The 15,941-nt window shown below is 44.1% G+C and overlaps 1 protein-coding gene across 2 annotated transcripts in view; it reads right to left on the bottom strand.

Moving 5' to 3' along the window:
- Nucleotides 1–15,941, bottom strand: part of rasgef1ba (RasGEF domain family, member 1Ba) — a 141,501-nt gene that overhangs the window by 98,487 nt on the left and 27,073 nt on the right. Inside the window, exons 2-4 of one of the 2 annotated variants that reach the window (XM_085963437.1) lie at nucleotides 12,113–12,295; nucleotides 8,842–8,964; nucleotides 8,387–8,524 (exon numbers count right to left, since the gene is read on the bottom strand). In XM_085963437.1, coding sequence (XP_085819563.1) covers nucleotides 8,387–8,524; nucleotides 8,842–8,964; nucleotides 12,113–12,289 — 438 coding nt within the window. In that variant the 5' untranslated portion in view covers nucleotides 12,290–12,295. Of the gene's footprint in view, nucleotides 1–8,386; nucleotides 8,525–8,841; nucleotides 8,965–12,112; nucleotides 12,302–15,941 lie in introns of those variants that run through there. The other variant, XM_085963429.1, reaches the window with a different exon arrangement.

The following is a 15,941-nucleotide window of genomic DNA, read 5'->3' on the forward strand; positions in this document are numbered from 1 at the left end:
TCACAGACAGCGAACAAAGAAGTGAATAAGCTCTTAAAATTCAAACTTTTTAAAATAGTTAGAGAGAGCAAAAGAAAGATTGGGGCTCTAACATGGGGAAAAGGCAAACCTGAAATAAAGATGGACAGACTTTAAAAAAAATTAAAACATTTTTGTGAAAAGTTTCTTAAAAATTTTTATTTTTATTAAAATAGACAAATTTCACACTGCACAAAATTAAAATTAGTTTTTCAGGCCCTTAGCATTTGTTTAGTAGTCAATATGCTGTTAAAACCCCAGTTACACCTCATCCCTTTGGGTCTAACTTTTAGTGGGGAATTTAACAGCGTACTTACTGTGGAAGAGCCGAAGTTTTCATCAGTTTCCCTGATTTGGATGATTACACAGATTTCCGGCTAATAAGGGGGGTGGCACAGCGCATCCTGTTTCGGAGCTGTCAATGACAGACCGCAACTTCAGGATTTCCGCATGAAATATGCCAAATCCCGAAGTTGCGGTCAATTTCAAAGGCGGAATGACGGCAAATGCTACCAGTTCGCCATCATCCTGACCGCAAATTCCGGGCCATTAATGTTCTTGCAGAGAAATAATGCAGCATTATATTTGGCTTGTCTCCCCTCTCTTTCCCTTCATTACTTTGTCTAATGCCCAGCCATCTGCTTGCTCTCACCAGTGGACTAGCTGAGAACCAGTAAAGCTCAACATAGCCAATGGTGAACAGGTTGGAATGCTGACCTCTACCAGGGTTCAAACCTTTATGACTGCAAGTGATCTAAAATTATAATGCTGGTATGCTTGAGGAAATCACAGCACTGATCTTGTACTACAAATTAAATACCCAGTATCACAGACTTATTGTGCATGCACTAAAGCCAATGTAAAACTTCACATGATTTCATGAGTTTTCACACTCATGCAGGGCTTTCAAGCTATCCAAGTCTTGATGTTGATACTTGTAGCTAATGCAGCAGTGGCCAGTATAAACAGCTGCTTTAAATGATCCACAGACCCTGTTTACTTTTGCCTAATGGCAAGCATAAGCTTTAAGTGTGTTGCTTTCATAATGACAGTGTAATTAAATAACAGGGCTGTGGACAACTGTGCAGAAATATTAACTGGGTAAACAGATGTTTGCTTCTATTTCTGGCTGATTTTCCATGCTCACCACTTGAAGCAGCTGAAAAGAGGTTAACGTAGATAATCTTGACTGGGTCCCACCGACACCTGGGAATCCCTGGCCCAAGACCGCACAAAGTGGAGGAGAAGCATCTGGGAAGGCGCCGAACACCTCGAGTCTCTTCGCCAGGAGCAAGCGGAAGCCAAGCGCAGGCAGCGCAAGGAACGCACGTCAACCCAAGCACCCCACCCACCCGTCCCTTCAACCACCGTCTGCCCCACCTGTGACAGAGACTGTAGGTCCCGCATTGGACTAATCAGTCACCTGCGAACTCATTTTTAATGTGGAAGCAAGTCATCCTCAGTTCTGAGGGACTGCCTAAGAAGAAGAAGAAGAGGAGTGAGATAAAGCTCCCTGTGAAATAAAGGCCATTGTCACACTCTCCGGGGTACACATCAAACAACTAATCAGAGTTGTTTTTGTTGATAGTAAAGTGCAAGGATCAGGATGCAACCATTGAGTAACACACTTTGCAGTGGGAAAGAAAATATTTGGAGGAGTATAATTTAGTTAACCACTAGATAAAATGACAAGATAGCAACCAAAACTGACTCAAACTTGTGGAAAAATACTGCTAGTCAAGCGATCAAAAATAATATTAAACAACATAACTCCTGAGGTTCAAGTTCTACCATTTCATAAATAGCCTTTAATGAAGGCACAGATTCTATCATATGCCTTCTGTAGAAATGATGCGATTTAATTTAAAAGCTTAATATTATAAAGAAGAATTAGAGAGAACATTGCAGTGTGATTGAGCATTAGAGGACCAATGCTCATTGCCATAGATTTGAAAGTTTGGTTCCCCCACTCTGTTCAGTTCCTGATCTAAGCCGTGCTGAGCATCGGAACATGGGAACATAGGAACAGCACCTTGAGCCTGTTCTGCCATTAGATCATGACTGATTTGTACATCAACTCCATTTACCTACCTTTGTTCCATATCCCTTGATAACCTTCCCCAACAAAAATCTATCAATCTCAACTTTGAAAATTTCAACTGACTGACCATCTACAGCCTTTTGGGAGCAAGTTCCAGATTTCCAATACCCTTTGTGTGAAAAACTGTTTCCTGATTTCACACCTAAATGACCCAGCTCTAATTTAGTTCTGGGTTGCCCCATCAGACAAACTGGTTTATGTGTATCTACCCTATCGAATCCTTTATGGTTTTAAACACCCCAATTAAATCACCCTTCAACCTTCTAAATTGAAAAGAATACAAGCCAAGTTTATACAACCTGCCCTTATAACTTAACCCTTTAAGTCCTTGTATCATTCTGGTGAACCTGTACTGCACTGCATCCCTTCTTAAATAATGGAGTTTCATTTGCAACTTTCCGATCCAAAAGGCACAATTCCTGAATCTAGAGAGCTTTGTAAAATTATGACTAATGCATCTGCAACCTCCTCTCCTCTTTCTTTTAATACCCTGGGTGGAAACCATCAGTTCCTGGAGATTTGTCTATCATTACCATTTTTTAACTTATATTATATTCAGTAAGTTGCTCCCCTTAACTTATTTTTAGGTTCCCTTGTACCACAGGTATTCTGTCGTCTTCTTCCACTGTGAAAATGGATAAAAAGTACTTATTTAACAAGTCTACCATTTGCTTATTATCCATTATAATCTCATCTGCGTCTATCTTTAATGCCACTCTCTTTCATTTAATATATTTATAAAAACATTTATTGTTAACTTTGATATCCCTTGTAAGGTTTTTTTCACATTTCCTTTTTGCCCCTATTATTACTTTCTTTATATTCCTTTGTTGCTTTTTATCGCTCACCCAGTCTGCTGGGTTTCCACTTTTCCTTGCATTTATGTGAGCCTTTTCTTTAGCTTGATACCGTCTCTTACCCAGTTTGGTGACCATGGTTGTAACTACACAAGTGGGGAAAATTGGGTGGTGCCCATTTTGGGGCGCTAATGTCGCCGGGGTGCTAATTTTAGCGCCCCGAAAAAGTTAGCGCCCCTCCACCGTAAATTCAGTAGTAGCACCCCAAGCAGGAGGTGGGGCACTACTGGAAGCGCTCCACCTCATTCTTGGTGCGCTACTGCTAAAGTTCGCAGCGTTATGTGCAACAGCACCATGCACGGCGGCATGTAGCACCACGTCATTGCAGGCCTCCTCCCCTGATTAAAGGAGCGTGGCCTAGTGCTGCGCACACCGGCGGTGCCCTGCTGGACCACCGGGAAGCGGGGTGCCGTGAAAACAGCCCGTACTCAAGAGGAGTGCCAGGTTGAGCAATCGCGTCCGGCACCCTGCATAAAAAAGGGAAAGGGGCAGGTGCTGGTAGTCGGCCAAAATTAAAATGGCTACCCGACATCGGCCCTTTAAGTAGCACCGCCGCCACTGCAAAAACGCCTCCTGATCCTGTCGGACATATCGTCCAGCGATAGGTCAGGGGGCGCAAGGGAAATTTGCGGCTGGGGCGCAAGTGGGGTGCTGCGCATGGCAATGCCGAATTTCACAGGAGGCGCTAGCACGCCCGGGCACTAACGAGAGGTGCAAACCAACCCAATTTTTCCCCCTTTGTCTTTTAGGGATGTGTACTGGTTTTCTATTGTACCAAAAACTTCTTTGAATACTTGCCCCTGTCTGTCTGTAGGTTTACCCATTAACAGTTCAGCCCAGATTACTGTGATCAATTTATTTCTCATTCCTTCAAAATATGCCTTGCTTAAATATAAAAGCTTGGTTTGTGAGCCGGGAAAGAATGGAGGCTGTGAGGGCAAGTGATATCAGACAGGCAATTCAGTTTAGATGATAACTCATGCCTCCTGCTAGCTGGCTAACAGGGGCATTGGTGAATATCTGCAAGCAGACCATCCATCTTCAAAACAAATTGCACAACATCAGTTAACTGAGGTTAACTTAATTATTTTAAAACATATACACATAAAATAATTAAAGACATGAAAAGAACCACACAATTATTCAGAATGTGTAGTCTTCTCCAAATAAACTGAAATAATTAAAGCTTTGTTTTCTATTTGTCCTGATTCAATAAGTTGCATAATCATTGAATGATTTAAGTTTCTTAAAACTTTAGTTCACCTTTGGTTCAAATTCTACCTCAAGTTCCTCATTCCCCCTGCTTTAATCAGAAGGCTATTATGATCCAGCGCCATATTTTGATTGGTACTGTCCAGTGTTCTTTTCCTGGTACATTTGAATGAATTAGGAAGGGAACCTGACAGCTTAGCCAACTCTGCCATATAAGACAGAGAAACCATGGAATGGAATCAAAGTCAAGCCTTCCACTTGGCATTCTAGTTAAGTAATTTATCTAATAGTTTGGGGCTACTATGGGATCTGAATTGGCCAACGTAGAGATTTGATTCTCAATTTGTGATGAATTAGTTAATCTTATCTAGGGTGGCAGTAAGGGTGGTACAATGTGAGAGATGAAATCAGCCAGAGTTCTTGGGGTGAATTTTAACCCCCAAAAACGTGTGGGTTGGGGTCGGGTGAGATGTTGAAACTTTAAGAACCTCAAACCTGGCCCCAGGCCACCTCCAACCCACCCACTTCCAGGTTTAATGGAGGCGGGTCAAGGGGCATGCAGCCAATCCACTCCCAGGAGGCGAGTTGGTCATTTAAATATTATAATGAGGCTGGCAGTCTCAGATTTAACCCTGCACGGCTGGGTTTCCCAGACCTCAGGAAATCTGGCAGCTGAAGGGAGGTGAGGACTGTTTTGGGGAGAAGGTAAGTGCCTTTACAGCACTGCTTGTGGGCCAGTAGGAGCAGGAGTGCATCCCCCTGGGTCCCCAAGCTTACCCTCTTGCCTTGGATCAGATCCTCCACCCATCAGATCCCCCCTCATAAAAAGACCCCTGGGGTCGGGGATTGGACCCCCCACCCCAGGTCAGGGATTAGACCCCCCAGGACTCGGGGATCGAATCTCCCCCCACCACGCTCCCAGTAGCAGTTGCTGGCTCCCTACCTGCGGCTGTGGCCTGCTCTGGCGAGCATCCCGCCGGACTGGGAGCCAAGCCTGTCAATCAGGTTGACCTCCGGTGGGGATCCTGGCAAAAAAAAATACACTCGCAGTGGAGTCAAAACTCCATAGCATGCGGGGAAACCTGGACTTTCCGGGTTTCCCGTCTGAAACTCTGCACCCCCTGCCGACACAACCTGCTCCGTCAAGATCGGGGCCCTTGCTTCTGATAGACATCCAGTGACACTTGCTGGAAAATGTGTGAACATCAAATGTGTAAAGGATCAGCCTTAGGTGTGTAGCCTGCCACAGTTGAATTGCCTGCCAACACTCATTGTCTAGACTTACACACGAAGAAGCTAATTTGGTGTCTATCTCTTGCTCCATGGACCTATTCCCCAACAAGAGTCAATACATTAGGAGAGGAAGAGGGAAGAACATTTGTCAGAAAAATTCTAGTCCAGTGCTGGATTCACTCATGAAGTTGTGCACCATAGGTGAATGCCCAACATAAATAATCTCATAATCCATATTGAATGAACGGAGAGTGGAGCAGTAAATTCATACATGCTATGTGCTTGAAACAAAATATAAAATAAAATATAAGCATAATTTGTGTTAATGAAAGATTGGCAATTGCTTCCTCAAAGGACACCTTTTTGTGGCTTAACTTAATATGAATTGAACATTACCAGAAATCACCAATGGTTAATTTATAATATAAAGACAACTGATTGTTGACCATAAGAAACCTAATCCTGAGAGTATTCAAACTCTAACAAATAAGAATGGCCCTCTAGTGGCAGCACAGCAACTGGAATATACAATCGGCGGAACTTTCAACTATGGCGGGGACCCTTTCTGCACTCATTGATAGAAAGGAAAATCAGGTGTGGTGTATAACGGGCGGCCGATCCAATATCGCCCCCGTCAAAGTTGAAAGTTCCACCCACTAAGTGAATTTAAAAAAGTTAGAAAATTGCATAATAATGATGAGAGATTCTGTAACAACATTACTATAAAAACCAGGGATTATAGTAGTTCATCAACTGCAACACTATGTCACTGGACCTCCCAACTAACGAATCAGTTTTGACTGAATCTACACTTTGGTCTCCTCTATAGGCTGCATTTAACATTTGGGCCTAGTAATCAAGAGGGAAAATAGACCAGGAGGACACAATGGATAAGGGAATTTACTTGGTGTGAAGAAGAGAATTTCAGTGGATGGTAAGGTTACTGATCTTATGTTTGCTATCAGTCTGTTTTTAATAGTCTGATTATTGGAAGTGGCTGCTTAAAAAAAAACCTATAGAGTAGATTTTACGAATTTGTACTCCTGGCACAGAGTTTTGCACAGTGGGAATTCAGGCACAGAGAACAGAGCACCTTACAAGATTTTCTATCCAATAAAATTTATCAACATCTGTAGAATTCAGCCCCAAAGTCTTTAACCCATTTATTTTAAACAGGTAAACAACTTTGTTGCACGCTGTGCATCGGAAATTAACATAATGAAGCTAACTGAATTCTTATCTTGCCTTCTGTTCAGTTTGGACTTGGCAATTGTGGCATTGTGTCAGCAGACTACATAGCCTGAGGACTCTCAATCATGTCTGCTTTATGCCACTCCACATAGCACCACAGTGGTCAGCTGGGAGAGAGCTAACAACCACATTTGTAAACATTTAAGGGCTGGAGTGGGGAGGAAAATCATTCATGGAGTCATTCCGTCATCCAGTCCCACTTCCATGATTTCCACAAAAATTGGCTGTGTGGTTGATAGTGAGGAAGAATGCTTTAGACTGCAGGAAGATATCAATGGACTGGTCAAGTGGGCAGAAAAATGGCAAATGGAATTCAATCCAGAAAAGTATGAGGTAATGCATTTGGGGAGGGCTAACAAAGCAAGGGAATTCACAATAAATGGTAGGATACTGAGAAATGTAGAGGAACAGAGGGACCTTGGAGTGCATGACCACAGATCCCTGAAGGTAGCGGGACAGGTAGATAAGGTGGTTAAGAAGGCATACGGGATACTTTCCTTTATTAGCCGAAGCATAGAATATAAGAGCAGGGAGGTTATGCTAGAACTGTATAAAACACTAGTTAGGCCACAGCTAGAGTACTGCGTACAGTTCTGGTTACCACATTACAGGAAAGATGTGATTGCACTAGAGAGGGTGCAGAGGATATTTACAAGGATGTTGCCAGGACTGGAGAATTTTAGCTATGAGGAAAGATTGGATAGGCTGGGGTTGTTTTCTTTGGAACAGATGAGGCTGAGGGGAGACTTGATTGAGGTGTATAAAATTATGAGGGGCCCAGATAGAGTGGATAGGAAAGACCTATTTCCCCTAGCAAGATGTCAATAACCAGGGGGCATAGATTTAAAATAATTGGTACAGGAAACTGGTTTATCCGGAGGTTGTACGTCCAGAAACCTCGATCTACCGACAGAAATCAGGAGCCGTTTTGTTAGGTTTTTTTTCTTCTCGTGGCTTTTTTTTCAACAGTCAGGCTCTGGAAAGTCTCTCTGAAGCTGTTGCTAAGCTACAGAGACGCTTCCAAGGTACGGGCCGACTGTTTAGAAGCTGTTGCTAAGCAACAGTGTTTGTTGTCAGATACGGAGATGAAAACCTCCGTATGCTTCAACATTAACGCTGGTATGTCCGGCAGTTTTGATAGATCGGCAACAGCTTGGTCCCGTCGGTGCCGGATATAACAAAGTCTCCTGTAGAAGGTTTAGAGGGGAGTTGAGGAAAATTGTTTTCACCCAGAGGGCAACTTGCCCCTGTCAATATCAGGGCCAATGACTCCATGCACACATTAAACTGATTAACATGTATCTAAATAATTAATAACTAAAGCAATGCTGCAAAACGAGATTATGTAAACCTGAGTCCAGACTTACTTCAGAAGAAATATATGCCTGAAAAAAAATGAGTATCTGAACAAATTAGTTTTGCTGGGTTTAATCATGAGGCACCTGATTCTTCTTGCACATGTGCACACAACACAGCTCATGGGGAACGTAGCAGTAAAATCTGGGATGGTAGCAGAATTGGTTCTCCATTGTATGAGCTTCTGAGAAATGGTATTGCATCGATATATATTTGTGCAGAATTCAATTCCCATTTCTTTCAGTTGTTTGCACAGGTGGGTGTTTTCTTTTACTCCCCTCTGGAAACATTATGCATTCACCATTAACTATTCCTAATAATTCAGACATAAATGAGTTGCTGCTTTTAAATAACTAACCTCATCCAAAGTAGCTATCTTGTGTGTCATGTCCTTTAGATTTCTCATCATCCTCTCATCCCGAAAATCATAGGGAAATGTTTCAGTCCATTCAGCCAACAGCTGGACTATTTTTGGTGCAAATTTTCTTATTTTAGCCTAGAATCAGTCAGAAAATTGTATTAAATTATCTTACTTACAGTGATGATATATTTAAATGCAAGATATGTAATAATATTTATTTAACCTAAAGGACAACATTAGCATAGTCTAATTGTGAAGCGTGACACATTTGTAGACATTAAACATCCCTTCTTTCATTAAAAATTAACAGATAAAATTCACTTGCAGCACGTAAGTGGAACTCTCACTGCATTAATCATGAGAGGAAAGACTCACAAAAAATTTTCTTTTATTGATGTTTGCAAAATCATCAGTCTCAGGCAAACAGAAAAAGTCTCCCTTGACAATCTTACCTTATCTAAAATGGCCTCATTCAATCTCTGTTGCTCAATGCACATGAGGCAAACTTTTGCTAGGAGCTCATATGGCCGAATGAAAAGACGTGAGCTGAGCAGAAAGGTAAATATGTATGTTCTCTGCAAGAGAAAGATGAGAAAAGCTCACACAAAGAATTACAGTCTTATTTGCTTTTAACTATTCTCGTCTGCAACTGATCTCATTTGGAGACGATGATTCACAAAGGGTGCTGCACTCAATGTTCTTTAACAGAAATTATACAAATTATAAAATAAAATAAATGTTAAGCCAAAATATTAAAAACATAACTTTGAAGGAGCTAGAACATCCTGCTTTTTTTTCTTTTTAAGGCTGTGTTTCTTTTCAAAGGGGAAAAAATGAGTTACCGACCATTTTGAGGCGCTAACATCGCCTGGGCGCTAAATTTAGCACCCGGCAAAAAATAGCGCCGGCGATCGCAAACTTCAGTTTTAGCGCCCCAAGAGGGTGGTGGAGCGCTAATTCAAGAGATCAACTTCCTTCTTAGGGCGCTAAACTCCGAATATCGGGGAGGTGTGTTCTGCAGTGCTACGCACTGGGCCACGTAGCGTTGCCGCATGGAAGGGCTCTTCCCCTCATTAAAGGGGAGGGCCCAAGCACACAACTCTGCAGGGCCCTACCTAGACCACCGAGGAGCGGGGTGCCGTGTCAGCAGCCCGTCACACAAGAGGAGTGTCGGGCTGCCAGATTGTGGCACGGACCCCGCAAGTAAGTCGGACGATTTTTTTCCCCCGCCCACCATCTCCCCTTTATTAGCACCCCGCGAGCCTCCTGCCGCTCTGTTCCCGTCACCTGAATCAGTTGCTGTCATCGCCCAGCGCAAATTCAGGGGGCGCGGGCCAATTTTGCATGAGGGGTGAAAACGGGGTGCTGTGCACGATAATGGCGTCGTCATCGCCTGCACAGCAGAGCAGAGCGCTACCGGTTACCGCCGCCGCTAAACTCCCGCTGAATTTAGTGGGAGTCATTAGTGATGCCACGCCCGGGCAAAAAGTCATTTGCGCCCCATTAGCGCTAAGGTACCCAATTTCTAGCCCTAGGTGTTTTATCACCATCTCCTTCCTTGGCCTATTCACCATACCCAACTGAGAGGGTGGGGGTGCCTGCTCCCAGGGTATCCTCCATTCCTACCCTCTTTTTAAATATCTGTTATTCTTTGTTGGGAAGCATCTAACATCAGCTTATCACAATGGCATGGTAGAGTTTGGTAACTCTTTGCATGTAGAATAGCAGGTATAAACCTGTTGTCCAGTGCTCAGTGGCACAGTGCATTGGGACTCCAAAACATGCAATTTTTTTCAATTCATTCTTGGAATGTGTGCGTCCCTGGCAAGGCTAGCATTTATTGCCCATTCCTAATTGCCCTTGGTGTGGTGAAGGTGCTTCCACAGTGCTGTTAGGGAAGGAATTCCCAGTGACAATGAAGGATCGGTGATATATTTCCAAGTCAGGATGGTGTGTGACTTGGAGGGGAACGTGGAGGTGGTGATGTTCCCATGCGTCTGCTGACCTTGTTCTTCTAGGTGATAGAGGTCACAGGTTTGGGAAGTGCTGCCGAAGAAGCCTTGGCGAGTTGCTGCAGTGCATCTTGTAGATGGTACACACTGCAGCCACGGTGCGCCAGTGGTGGAGGGAGTGAATGTTTAAGGTGGTGGATGGGGTGCCAATCAAGCGGGCTGCTTTGTTCTGGATGGTGTCAAGCTTCTTGAGTGTTGTTGGAGCTGCACTCATCCAGGCAAGTGGAGAGTATTTCCATCACACACCTTACTTGTGCCTTGTAGATGGTGAAAAGGCTTTGGGGAGTCAGGAGATGAGACACTCACTGCAGAATACCAAGCCTCTAACCTGCTCTTGTTGCCACAGTATTTATGTGGCTGGTCCAGTGAAGTTTCTGGTCAATTGTGACATCCCAGGATGTCGATGGTGGAGGATTTGGCGATGGTAATGCCGTTGAATGTCAAGGGGAGATGGTTATTCTTTCTCTTGTTGGAGATAGTCATTGCCTGGCACTTGTGTGGTATTAATGTTACTTGCGTACCACCAAGTCACCTCTAGAAACCCTGATTTAATATTAACAATATAAACCACAAGGTCAAATAAAAGACTTTAGAGTGCAGTGAATCAAATCAACAACAAAAATCTGAAATGATAAGGTTCTTAAATTGTAGTAGCTCTTCACAGTTTCTCAGTAGTTGTTTCTCATCTCTCTCCTCACTATGTCTATCCTTATACTATATAATAATACTACAGTGTAACATTATGATATGATTTTTGAAAAATTAATTTTTCATGATTTGTTGTTGAACAATACAATTAAGATTAGTAGCAACAAAATCTGAATCACAAATCTAACACAGAAATTTGCATTTGTAAAGCTGGCATTAAACATTTATGCTTAAGATGTATTAATAATACAGACATGCTGATTCACAGCTTTCACTTTGTGCTCGTGACCATTTCGGTCTCTGCAGGACACCAAAAGCAAAACAATAGATAACTCTCTAATGACCTTTTGCTGATTGTAAATATGGAGGGGGAGAAAAGGGGAAGTTTTGATAGAATGCAAAGCTCTCCTGCCTCTCTGCAGTTTCCACTAGATTTTTTAATCACCTTGTTTTCTACACGCTCCTAGTAAATTTGTCCCAGCATAGCTCCCAGGCACCCCAAATGCATGAAAAACATTTTGGAGAACTAATGCTCAGGAAACAAAACTGCTTCTTGTCTCCAAATGAAATGTCTGCACAGCTGACCAGAAATATCAACCAACAGGTAGAAAAGTCTAATAACTGCCCTGCAGCATAATTCATAATTTTCCCATCCCAATAAGACTTTCTGCTTTGCAGGAAAGTTTAAAAATGTACAGTGGCGCAGTGTTGGATTCCTGCTGAGCTGGTGACAGCGAGGAATTTTACTTTTGCTATCCATGTTTACTTTAAGCTACTATATGTAAGTGTGTTTTACACCAAGGCCTGGCCTTAGAATCAGAACATTTTTTTGGGACAGGAAAACCAGAATCTCCATCACGAAGGGTGTTGCCTGTCATTTTTTCTAATGATGCTAACAGGGAGTGCAAAATATTCCAGACACATTAGCTGCTGCACATCTTCTGCTTTGTTCAGTGCTAGGGGCCCATTTACTTCTGCGCCATTGTGAAGCTATAAACATATTTTCTTTATGCAAAACAATACTGCTACGAAACATATACAGACACAGTTGAATTATACATACATCAGGATAGTAGTCCACAGTAGGCACAAGGTGCTGGATAAGTGCCTCCAGAGACCCCGACACAAGGTTGTTGTCATGGTAAAATAGACCTCCACAATTCTCCTCTCTGGATGAGTATAGATGTCGGCTGTAACCACTGCTGTTAAACATTGCTGCAAAGGTTGGTGTTTGCGGCATGCTTTCCTGCATTAAAAAAAACCCCAGAGCAATAATGTTTATTACTTAGTCTATAAAATCAGTGCAACATGAAGTTATATTATTTGTTAGTAATGTTGTAGTCAGTCTGGACTTCCTGTGAAAATGAAGCCTGGCTCACATTTCCAGGCAGTTAACATCATGACCAGGATTCTCCTCCTCAGTCCCACTTACTGCTGCTTCCCCTCTCCGACCTGGATTTACTTCTTGTGCCCTTGTCAGTTGGTTGCACCTTTCCCGACCACCACGTGTAAACTAGAAGGGGAGGGGGGAGGGCTAAGTCCCATGCTGATTTTCCTCCTCTCCAACCCGTTACCGCCACTTCCTGGGGCTGCAATGGAGAAGGAGGCAGTAGGCCCGGGAACATAGGAACAGGAGTAGGCCATTCAGCCCCTCGAACCTGCTCCACCATTCAACGAGATCATGGCTGATCTGTATCTTAATGCCATCCACCTCTCTTGGCTCCATATTCTTTTATACCTTTGTCTAGCAAAAATCTATTGATCTCAGATTTAAAATGATTAATTGAGCTAGCTTTTACTGCTTTTTGTGGAAGAGAGTTCCACACTTCTACCACCTTTTGAGTGAAGACATGTTTCCTAACTTCTCTCCTGAATGGCCTATCTCTGATTTTAAAGGTTATGTCTCCTTGTCCTCGGAAGCAGCAGTAACTACCCTGAAGACCCCCGTCCCCCTCCCCCACTACCCGACAATGGATGGATACGGCTTTGTAGCATCTTCCTCTCCCTCCAATCTTAGCCCCCACTTAACTTCCTGCATAGGCCTCGGTCTCTGATGCCTGCTAGGATGCCAGGCTCCAGATCTTTTGGGCTCTTCTACCCCTTTACTGGCCAGCTGCCTCTTGTGTGCTGCGGCAGTGATCCGCTGCAACACCACTGGGTCTGTAGGGCTGGGAAATGACAGGTTCCGTCATGGCAGCAGGAATCCTGATGGGAAACCGTAATGCATACGGTATGAACCCTGGCCCAGGAAGCTAGGTCGGGGTTTCAGCGGTGATGGAGTGTCAGGCAGATGTCCCACCCTGCGAGAGCACCACCAGTAGGAGGACAATCCCGTCCATTGACTCAGCCTTCTCTCTGGGTGAAACTGCTTCGAAATAGCAGAAACTTTCCACATGCACTTAATTTCATTCAAACCCAGTATGTACAGTGTGAGGATTAGAAGCAAGTAGGCAGTCTGCAACACAACAACACTCCCTCCCCAATTATTACTCCTTTCTTTGCTTAACGCCCCCATCCTCTGCCGCCCATAAAAAAATCAGGCCTCTGTTAACATAAGTAAAATTCTGAGAATACCTTAATATGGCTAAATATAAATAAGCAACACTGCTTGGCCTTACACAGTAGGACTATGACAGTGACTGATTATCAGTCATACATATTGGCTTTACAGTGTGAAATTTCTACCCTCGAGTTAATTGTATTCATCTTTCAGTCTAAGATTTAGTATATTTAGAATGCTGTATATTTCTATGAAATCCAGTCGTATTAAACATTACACCTTATACGATGCATTGTGAACCCTGTAAGGTTTTTAGATGTATTTTCAAACCCGTCAACAAAATCATTTATAAATCAAATGAGTGAGTTGAGCAGAGTTGAGAATGCTATTGGAAATCTTTCAATGGAAAATAGTTTTAAACACTGTGGCCTTGATATTAACCGGGGCAGGTTACGTAGGCGGTGGGATGGGGGGCATTGGTGATTCAGACGAGAAACCCGGAAGTCCATGTTTTCCCGCATGCTTAATTCCACATCGTATGTCTTTTGGCCCTGACAGGTTCCCCGCCTGGAGGTCAGTCTGATTGACAGGCTTGGCTTCCAGCTGGGCGTGGAGTACTCCAGAGCAGGCTGTAGGACAAGGTAAGTTCGACCCCTGACCCTGGTGGGGCTGTCCGATCCCAGGGGGACACCCGATCTTGGGAGGGCCCAATCCCCAACCCCGGGGTGGGGTGGGGTCCTATCCCCGACCCTGGGAGCATTTGTATGGGGGGCGGGTCTGATGTCAGGGAGCTTGCTGGGCCAGGGGGGAAACACTCCTGCTCCTCCTGGCACAAAGGTATGGCGTGAAGGCAGTGACCTTCTCCCCAAAGTTGTCCTCACCTCGCTTCAGCTTTCGGGTTTCCTGAGGCCTGGGAGACCCGGCCACCCACTGTAAAACCTGCTAAGCAGGTTAAATCAGAGGCTGCCAACCTCACTGACATATTTAAATTGGCAACACGCCTCCTGGGAGCGGGTTGACTTCCCGCTCCTTGTCCAGCTCCGTAAAACCCAGAAGTGGACGGGTTGGGGTCAGGGTTCAGAATTAAAACGTTTTCACCCCCACCCAACCCACCCGTTTTTCTGTGCTAACCCCCCCCCCAATGTTCCTATATTATTCATATTACAGTTTAAAATTTAGCTTTGTTCTGAACTAATCACTATAATTTCTTCTCTTACAATGCGCTGTCACACCAACAGATGGCACCACAGAGTAGTTGTATACAGGTAAAATCCTCTGCTTCAATGTCTGGGATTATCCGGGGTGGTAGCGGGCGCGATCGGTGGTGGGTCGGGTAGGAAAGTTGTTATTTTTGACAGTGTTAACAGTGGGTCGGAAACCCGCTGTCATCTCGCTCCCATGCACCTTTCCCCCAGGCGCGTCTGTCATCACGGAGCCGACCCGACCGGCAGTGGCGGGCGACCCAATTGAGATGATTATCAGGTAGTTTACTAGAGAGCCTTTTTTCACTTACATTTTAAATTTCCCTGCATGGCCACGGGATTCACGCAGCTCAGGAACCACGACTGTCAACCTGAAGCGGGAGTTCTGTGGCCATTGCTCCAGCTGATTACTTGACAACATCAAATGTACAGTGAAAGCTCCCACCTGACAGGTGATCACTTTCCTCAGGCAGAAGCTGTTGCTCAGTCCATTTCCAGCACAGATTCTGCAGGCTGCAAGTGTTTCCAGCAAAGTCTCCATCCAGTGTCACCTTATTGGAAGAACTCTCTCACCGTTGACAGAATGCTTCTGTTATCTGTACTTCCCCTGCCATCTATTCCATCAATATGGGTGCCATTTATACTGTCTCACCTTGGTCCTCAGAATTGGACCACAATGAGCCCCAACACCAGCAGCACCAGGCACACCAGCAGCACCAACAACACCAACCTTCTCCACAATCACCTGATGCTGCACAGAACAAAGGGCATCAGCACCTGACCACACTGCTGCCCGGGAAGCCAGGGATGGCCTCACCATGGCCAGATTTAGTTAAATTTATGCTGGATACCAATATGGCTGCCACATAATGCGCCAGGTTGACACCACCCCACACCAACACCATAAAGCATCCCTACAATGACCAAGTCATTCTGTTCACACTCATCACCATTGCGGGGGGGTACCGTTATATCTCACCATTCACTGCAACTCACTAAGCCACTTCCAAAGGTGCATGCAAATCTGTCCTAGTGTTGAAAGTGTTGAAAATAGAGATTTTTATGTTTGACACTGTTGTGTATGTACCTTTAAGAGAAGAACTGATTCTATACTGCAGTACCGGCAGTGACCAGCCCTGTATATAAAGCCATAGCAGGCTTCTGTATTTCAGTCTTAAGTTACCCTCTGT

The sequence above is a fragment of the Somniosus microcephalus genome, chromosome 2 (assembly GCF_052327205.1).
Source record: "Somniosus microcephalus isolate GS21.2 chromosome 2, FLI_Smic_1.0, whole genome shotgun sequence".
In the NCBI taxonomy this organism is placed as follows: Eukaryota; Metazoa; Chordata; class Chondrichthyes; order Squaliformes; family Somniosidae; genus Somniosus; species Somniosus microcephalus.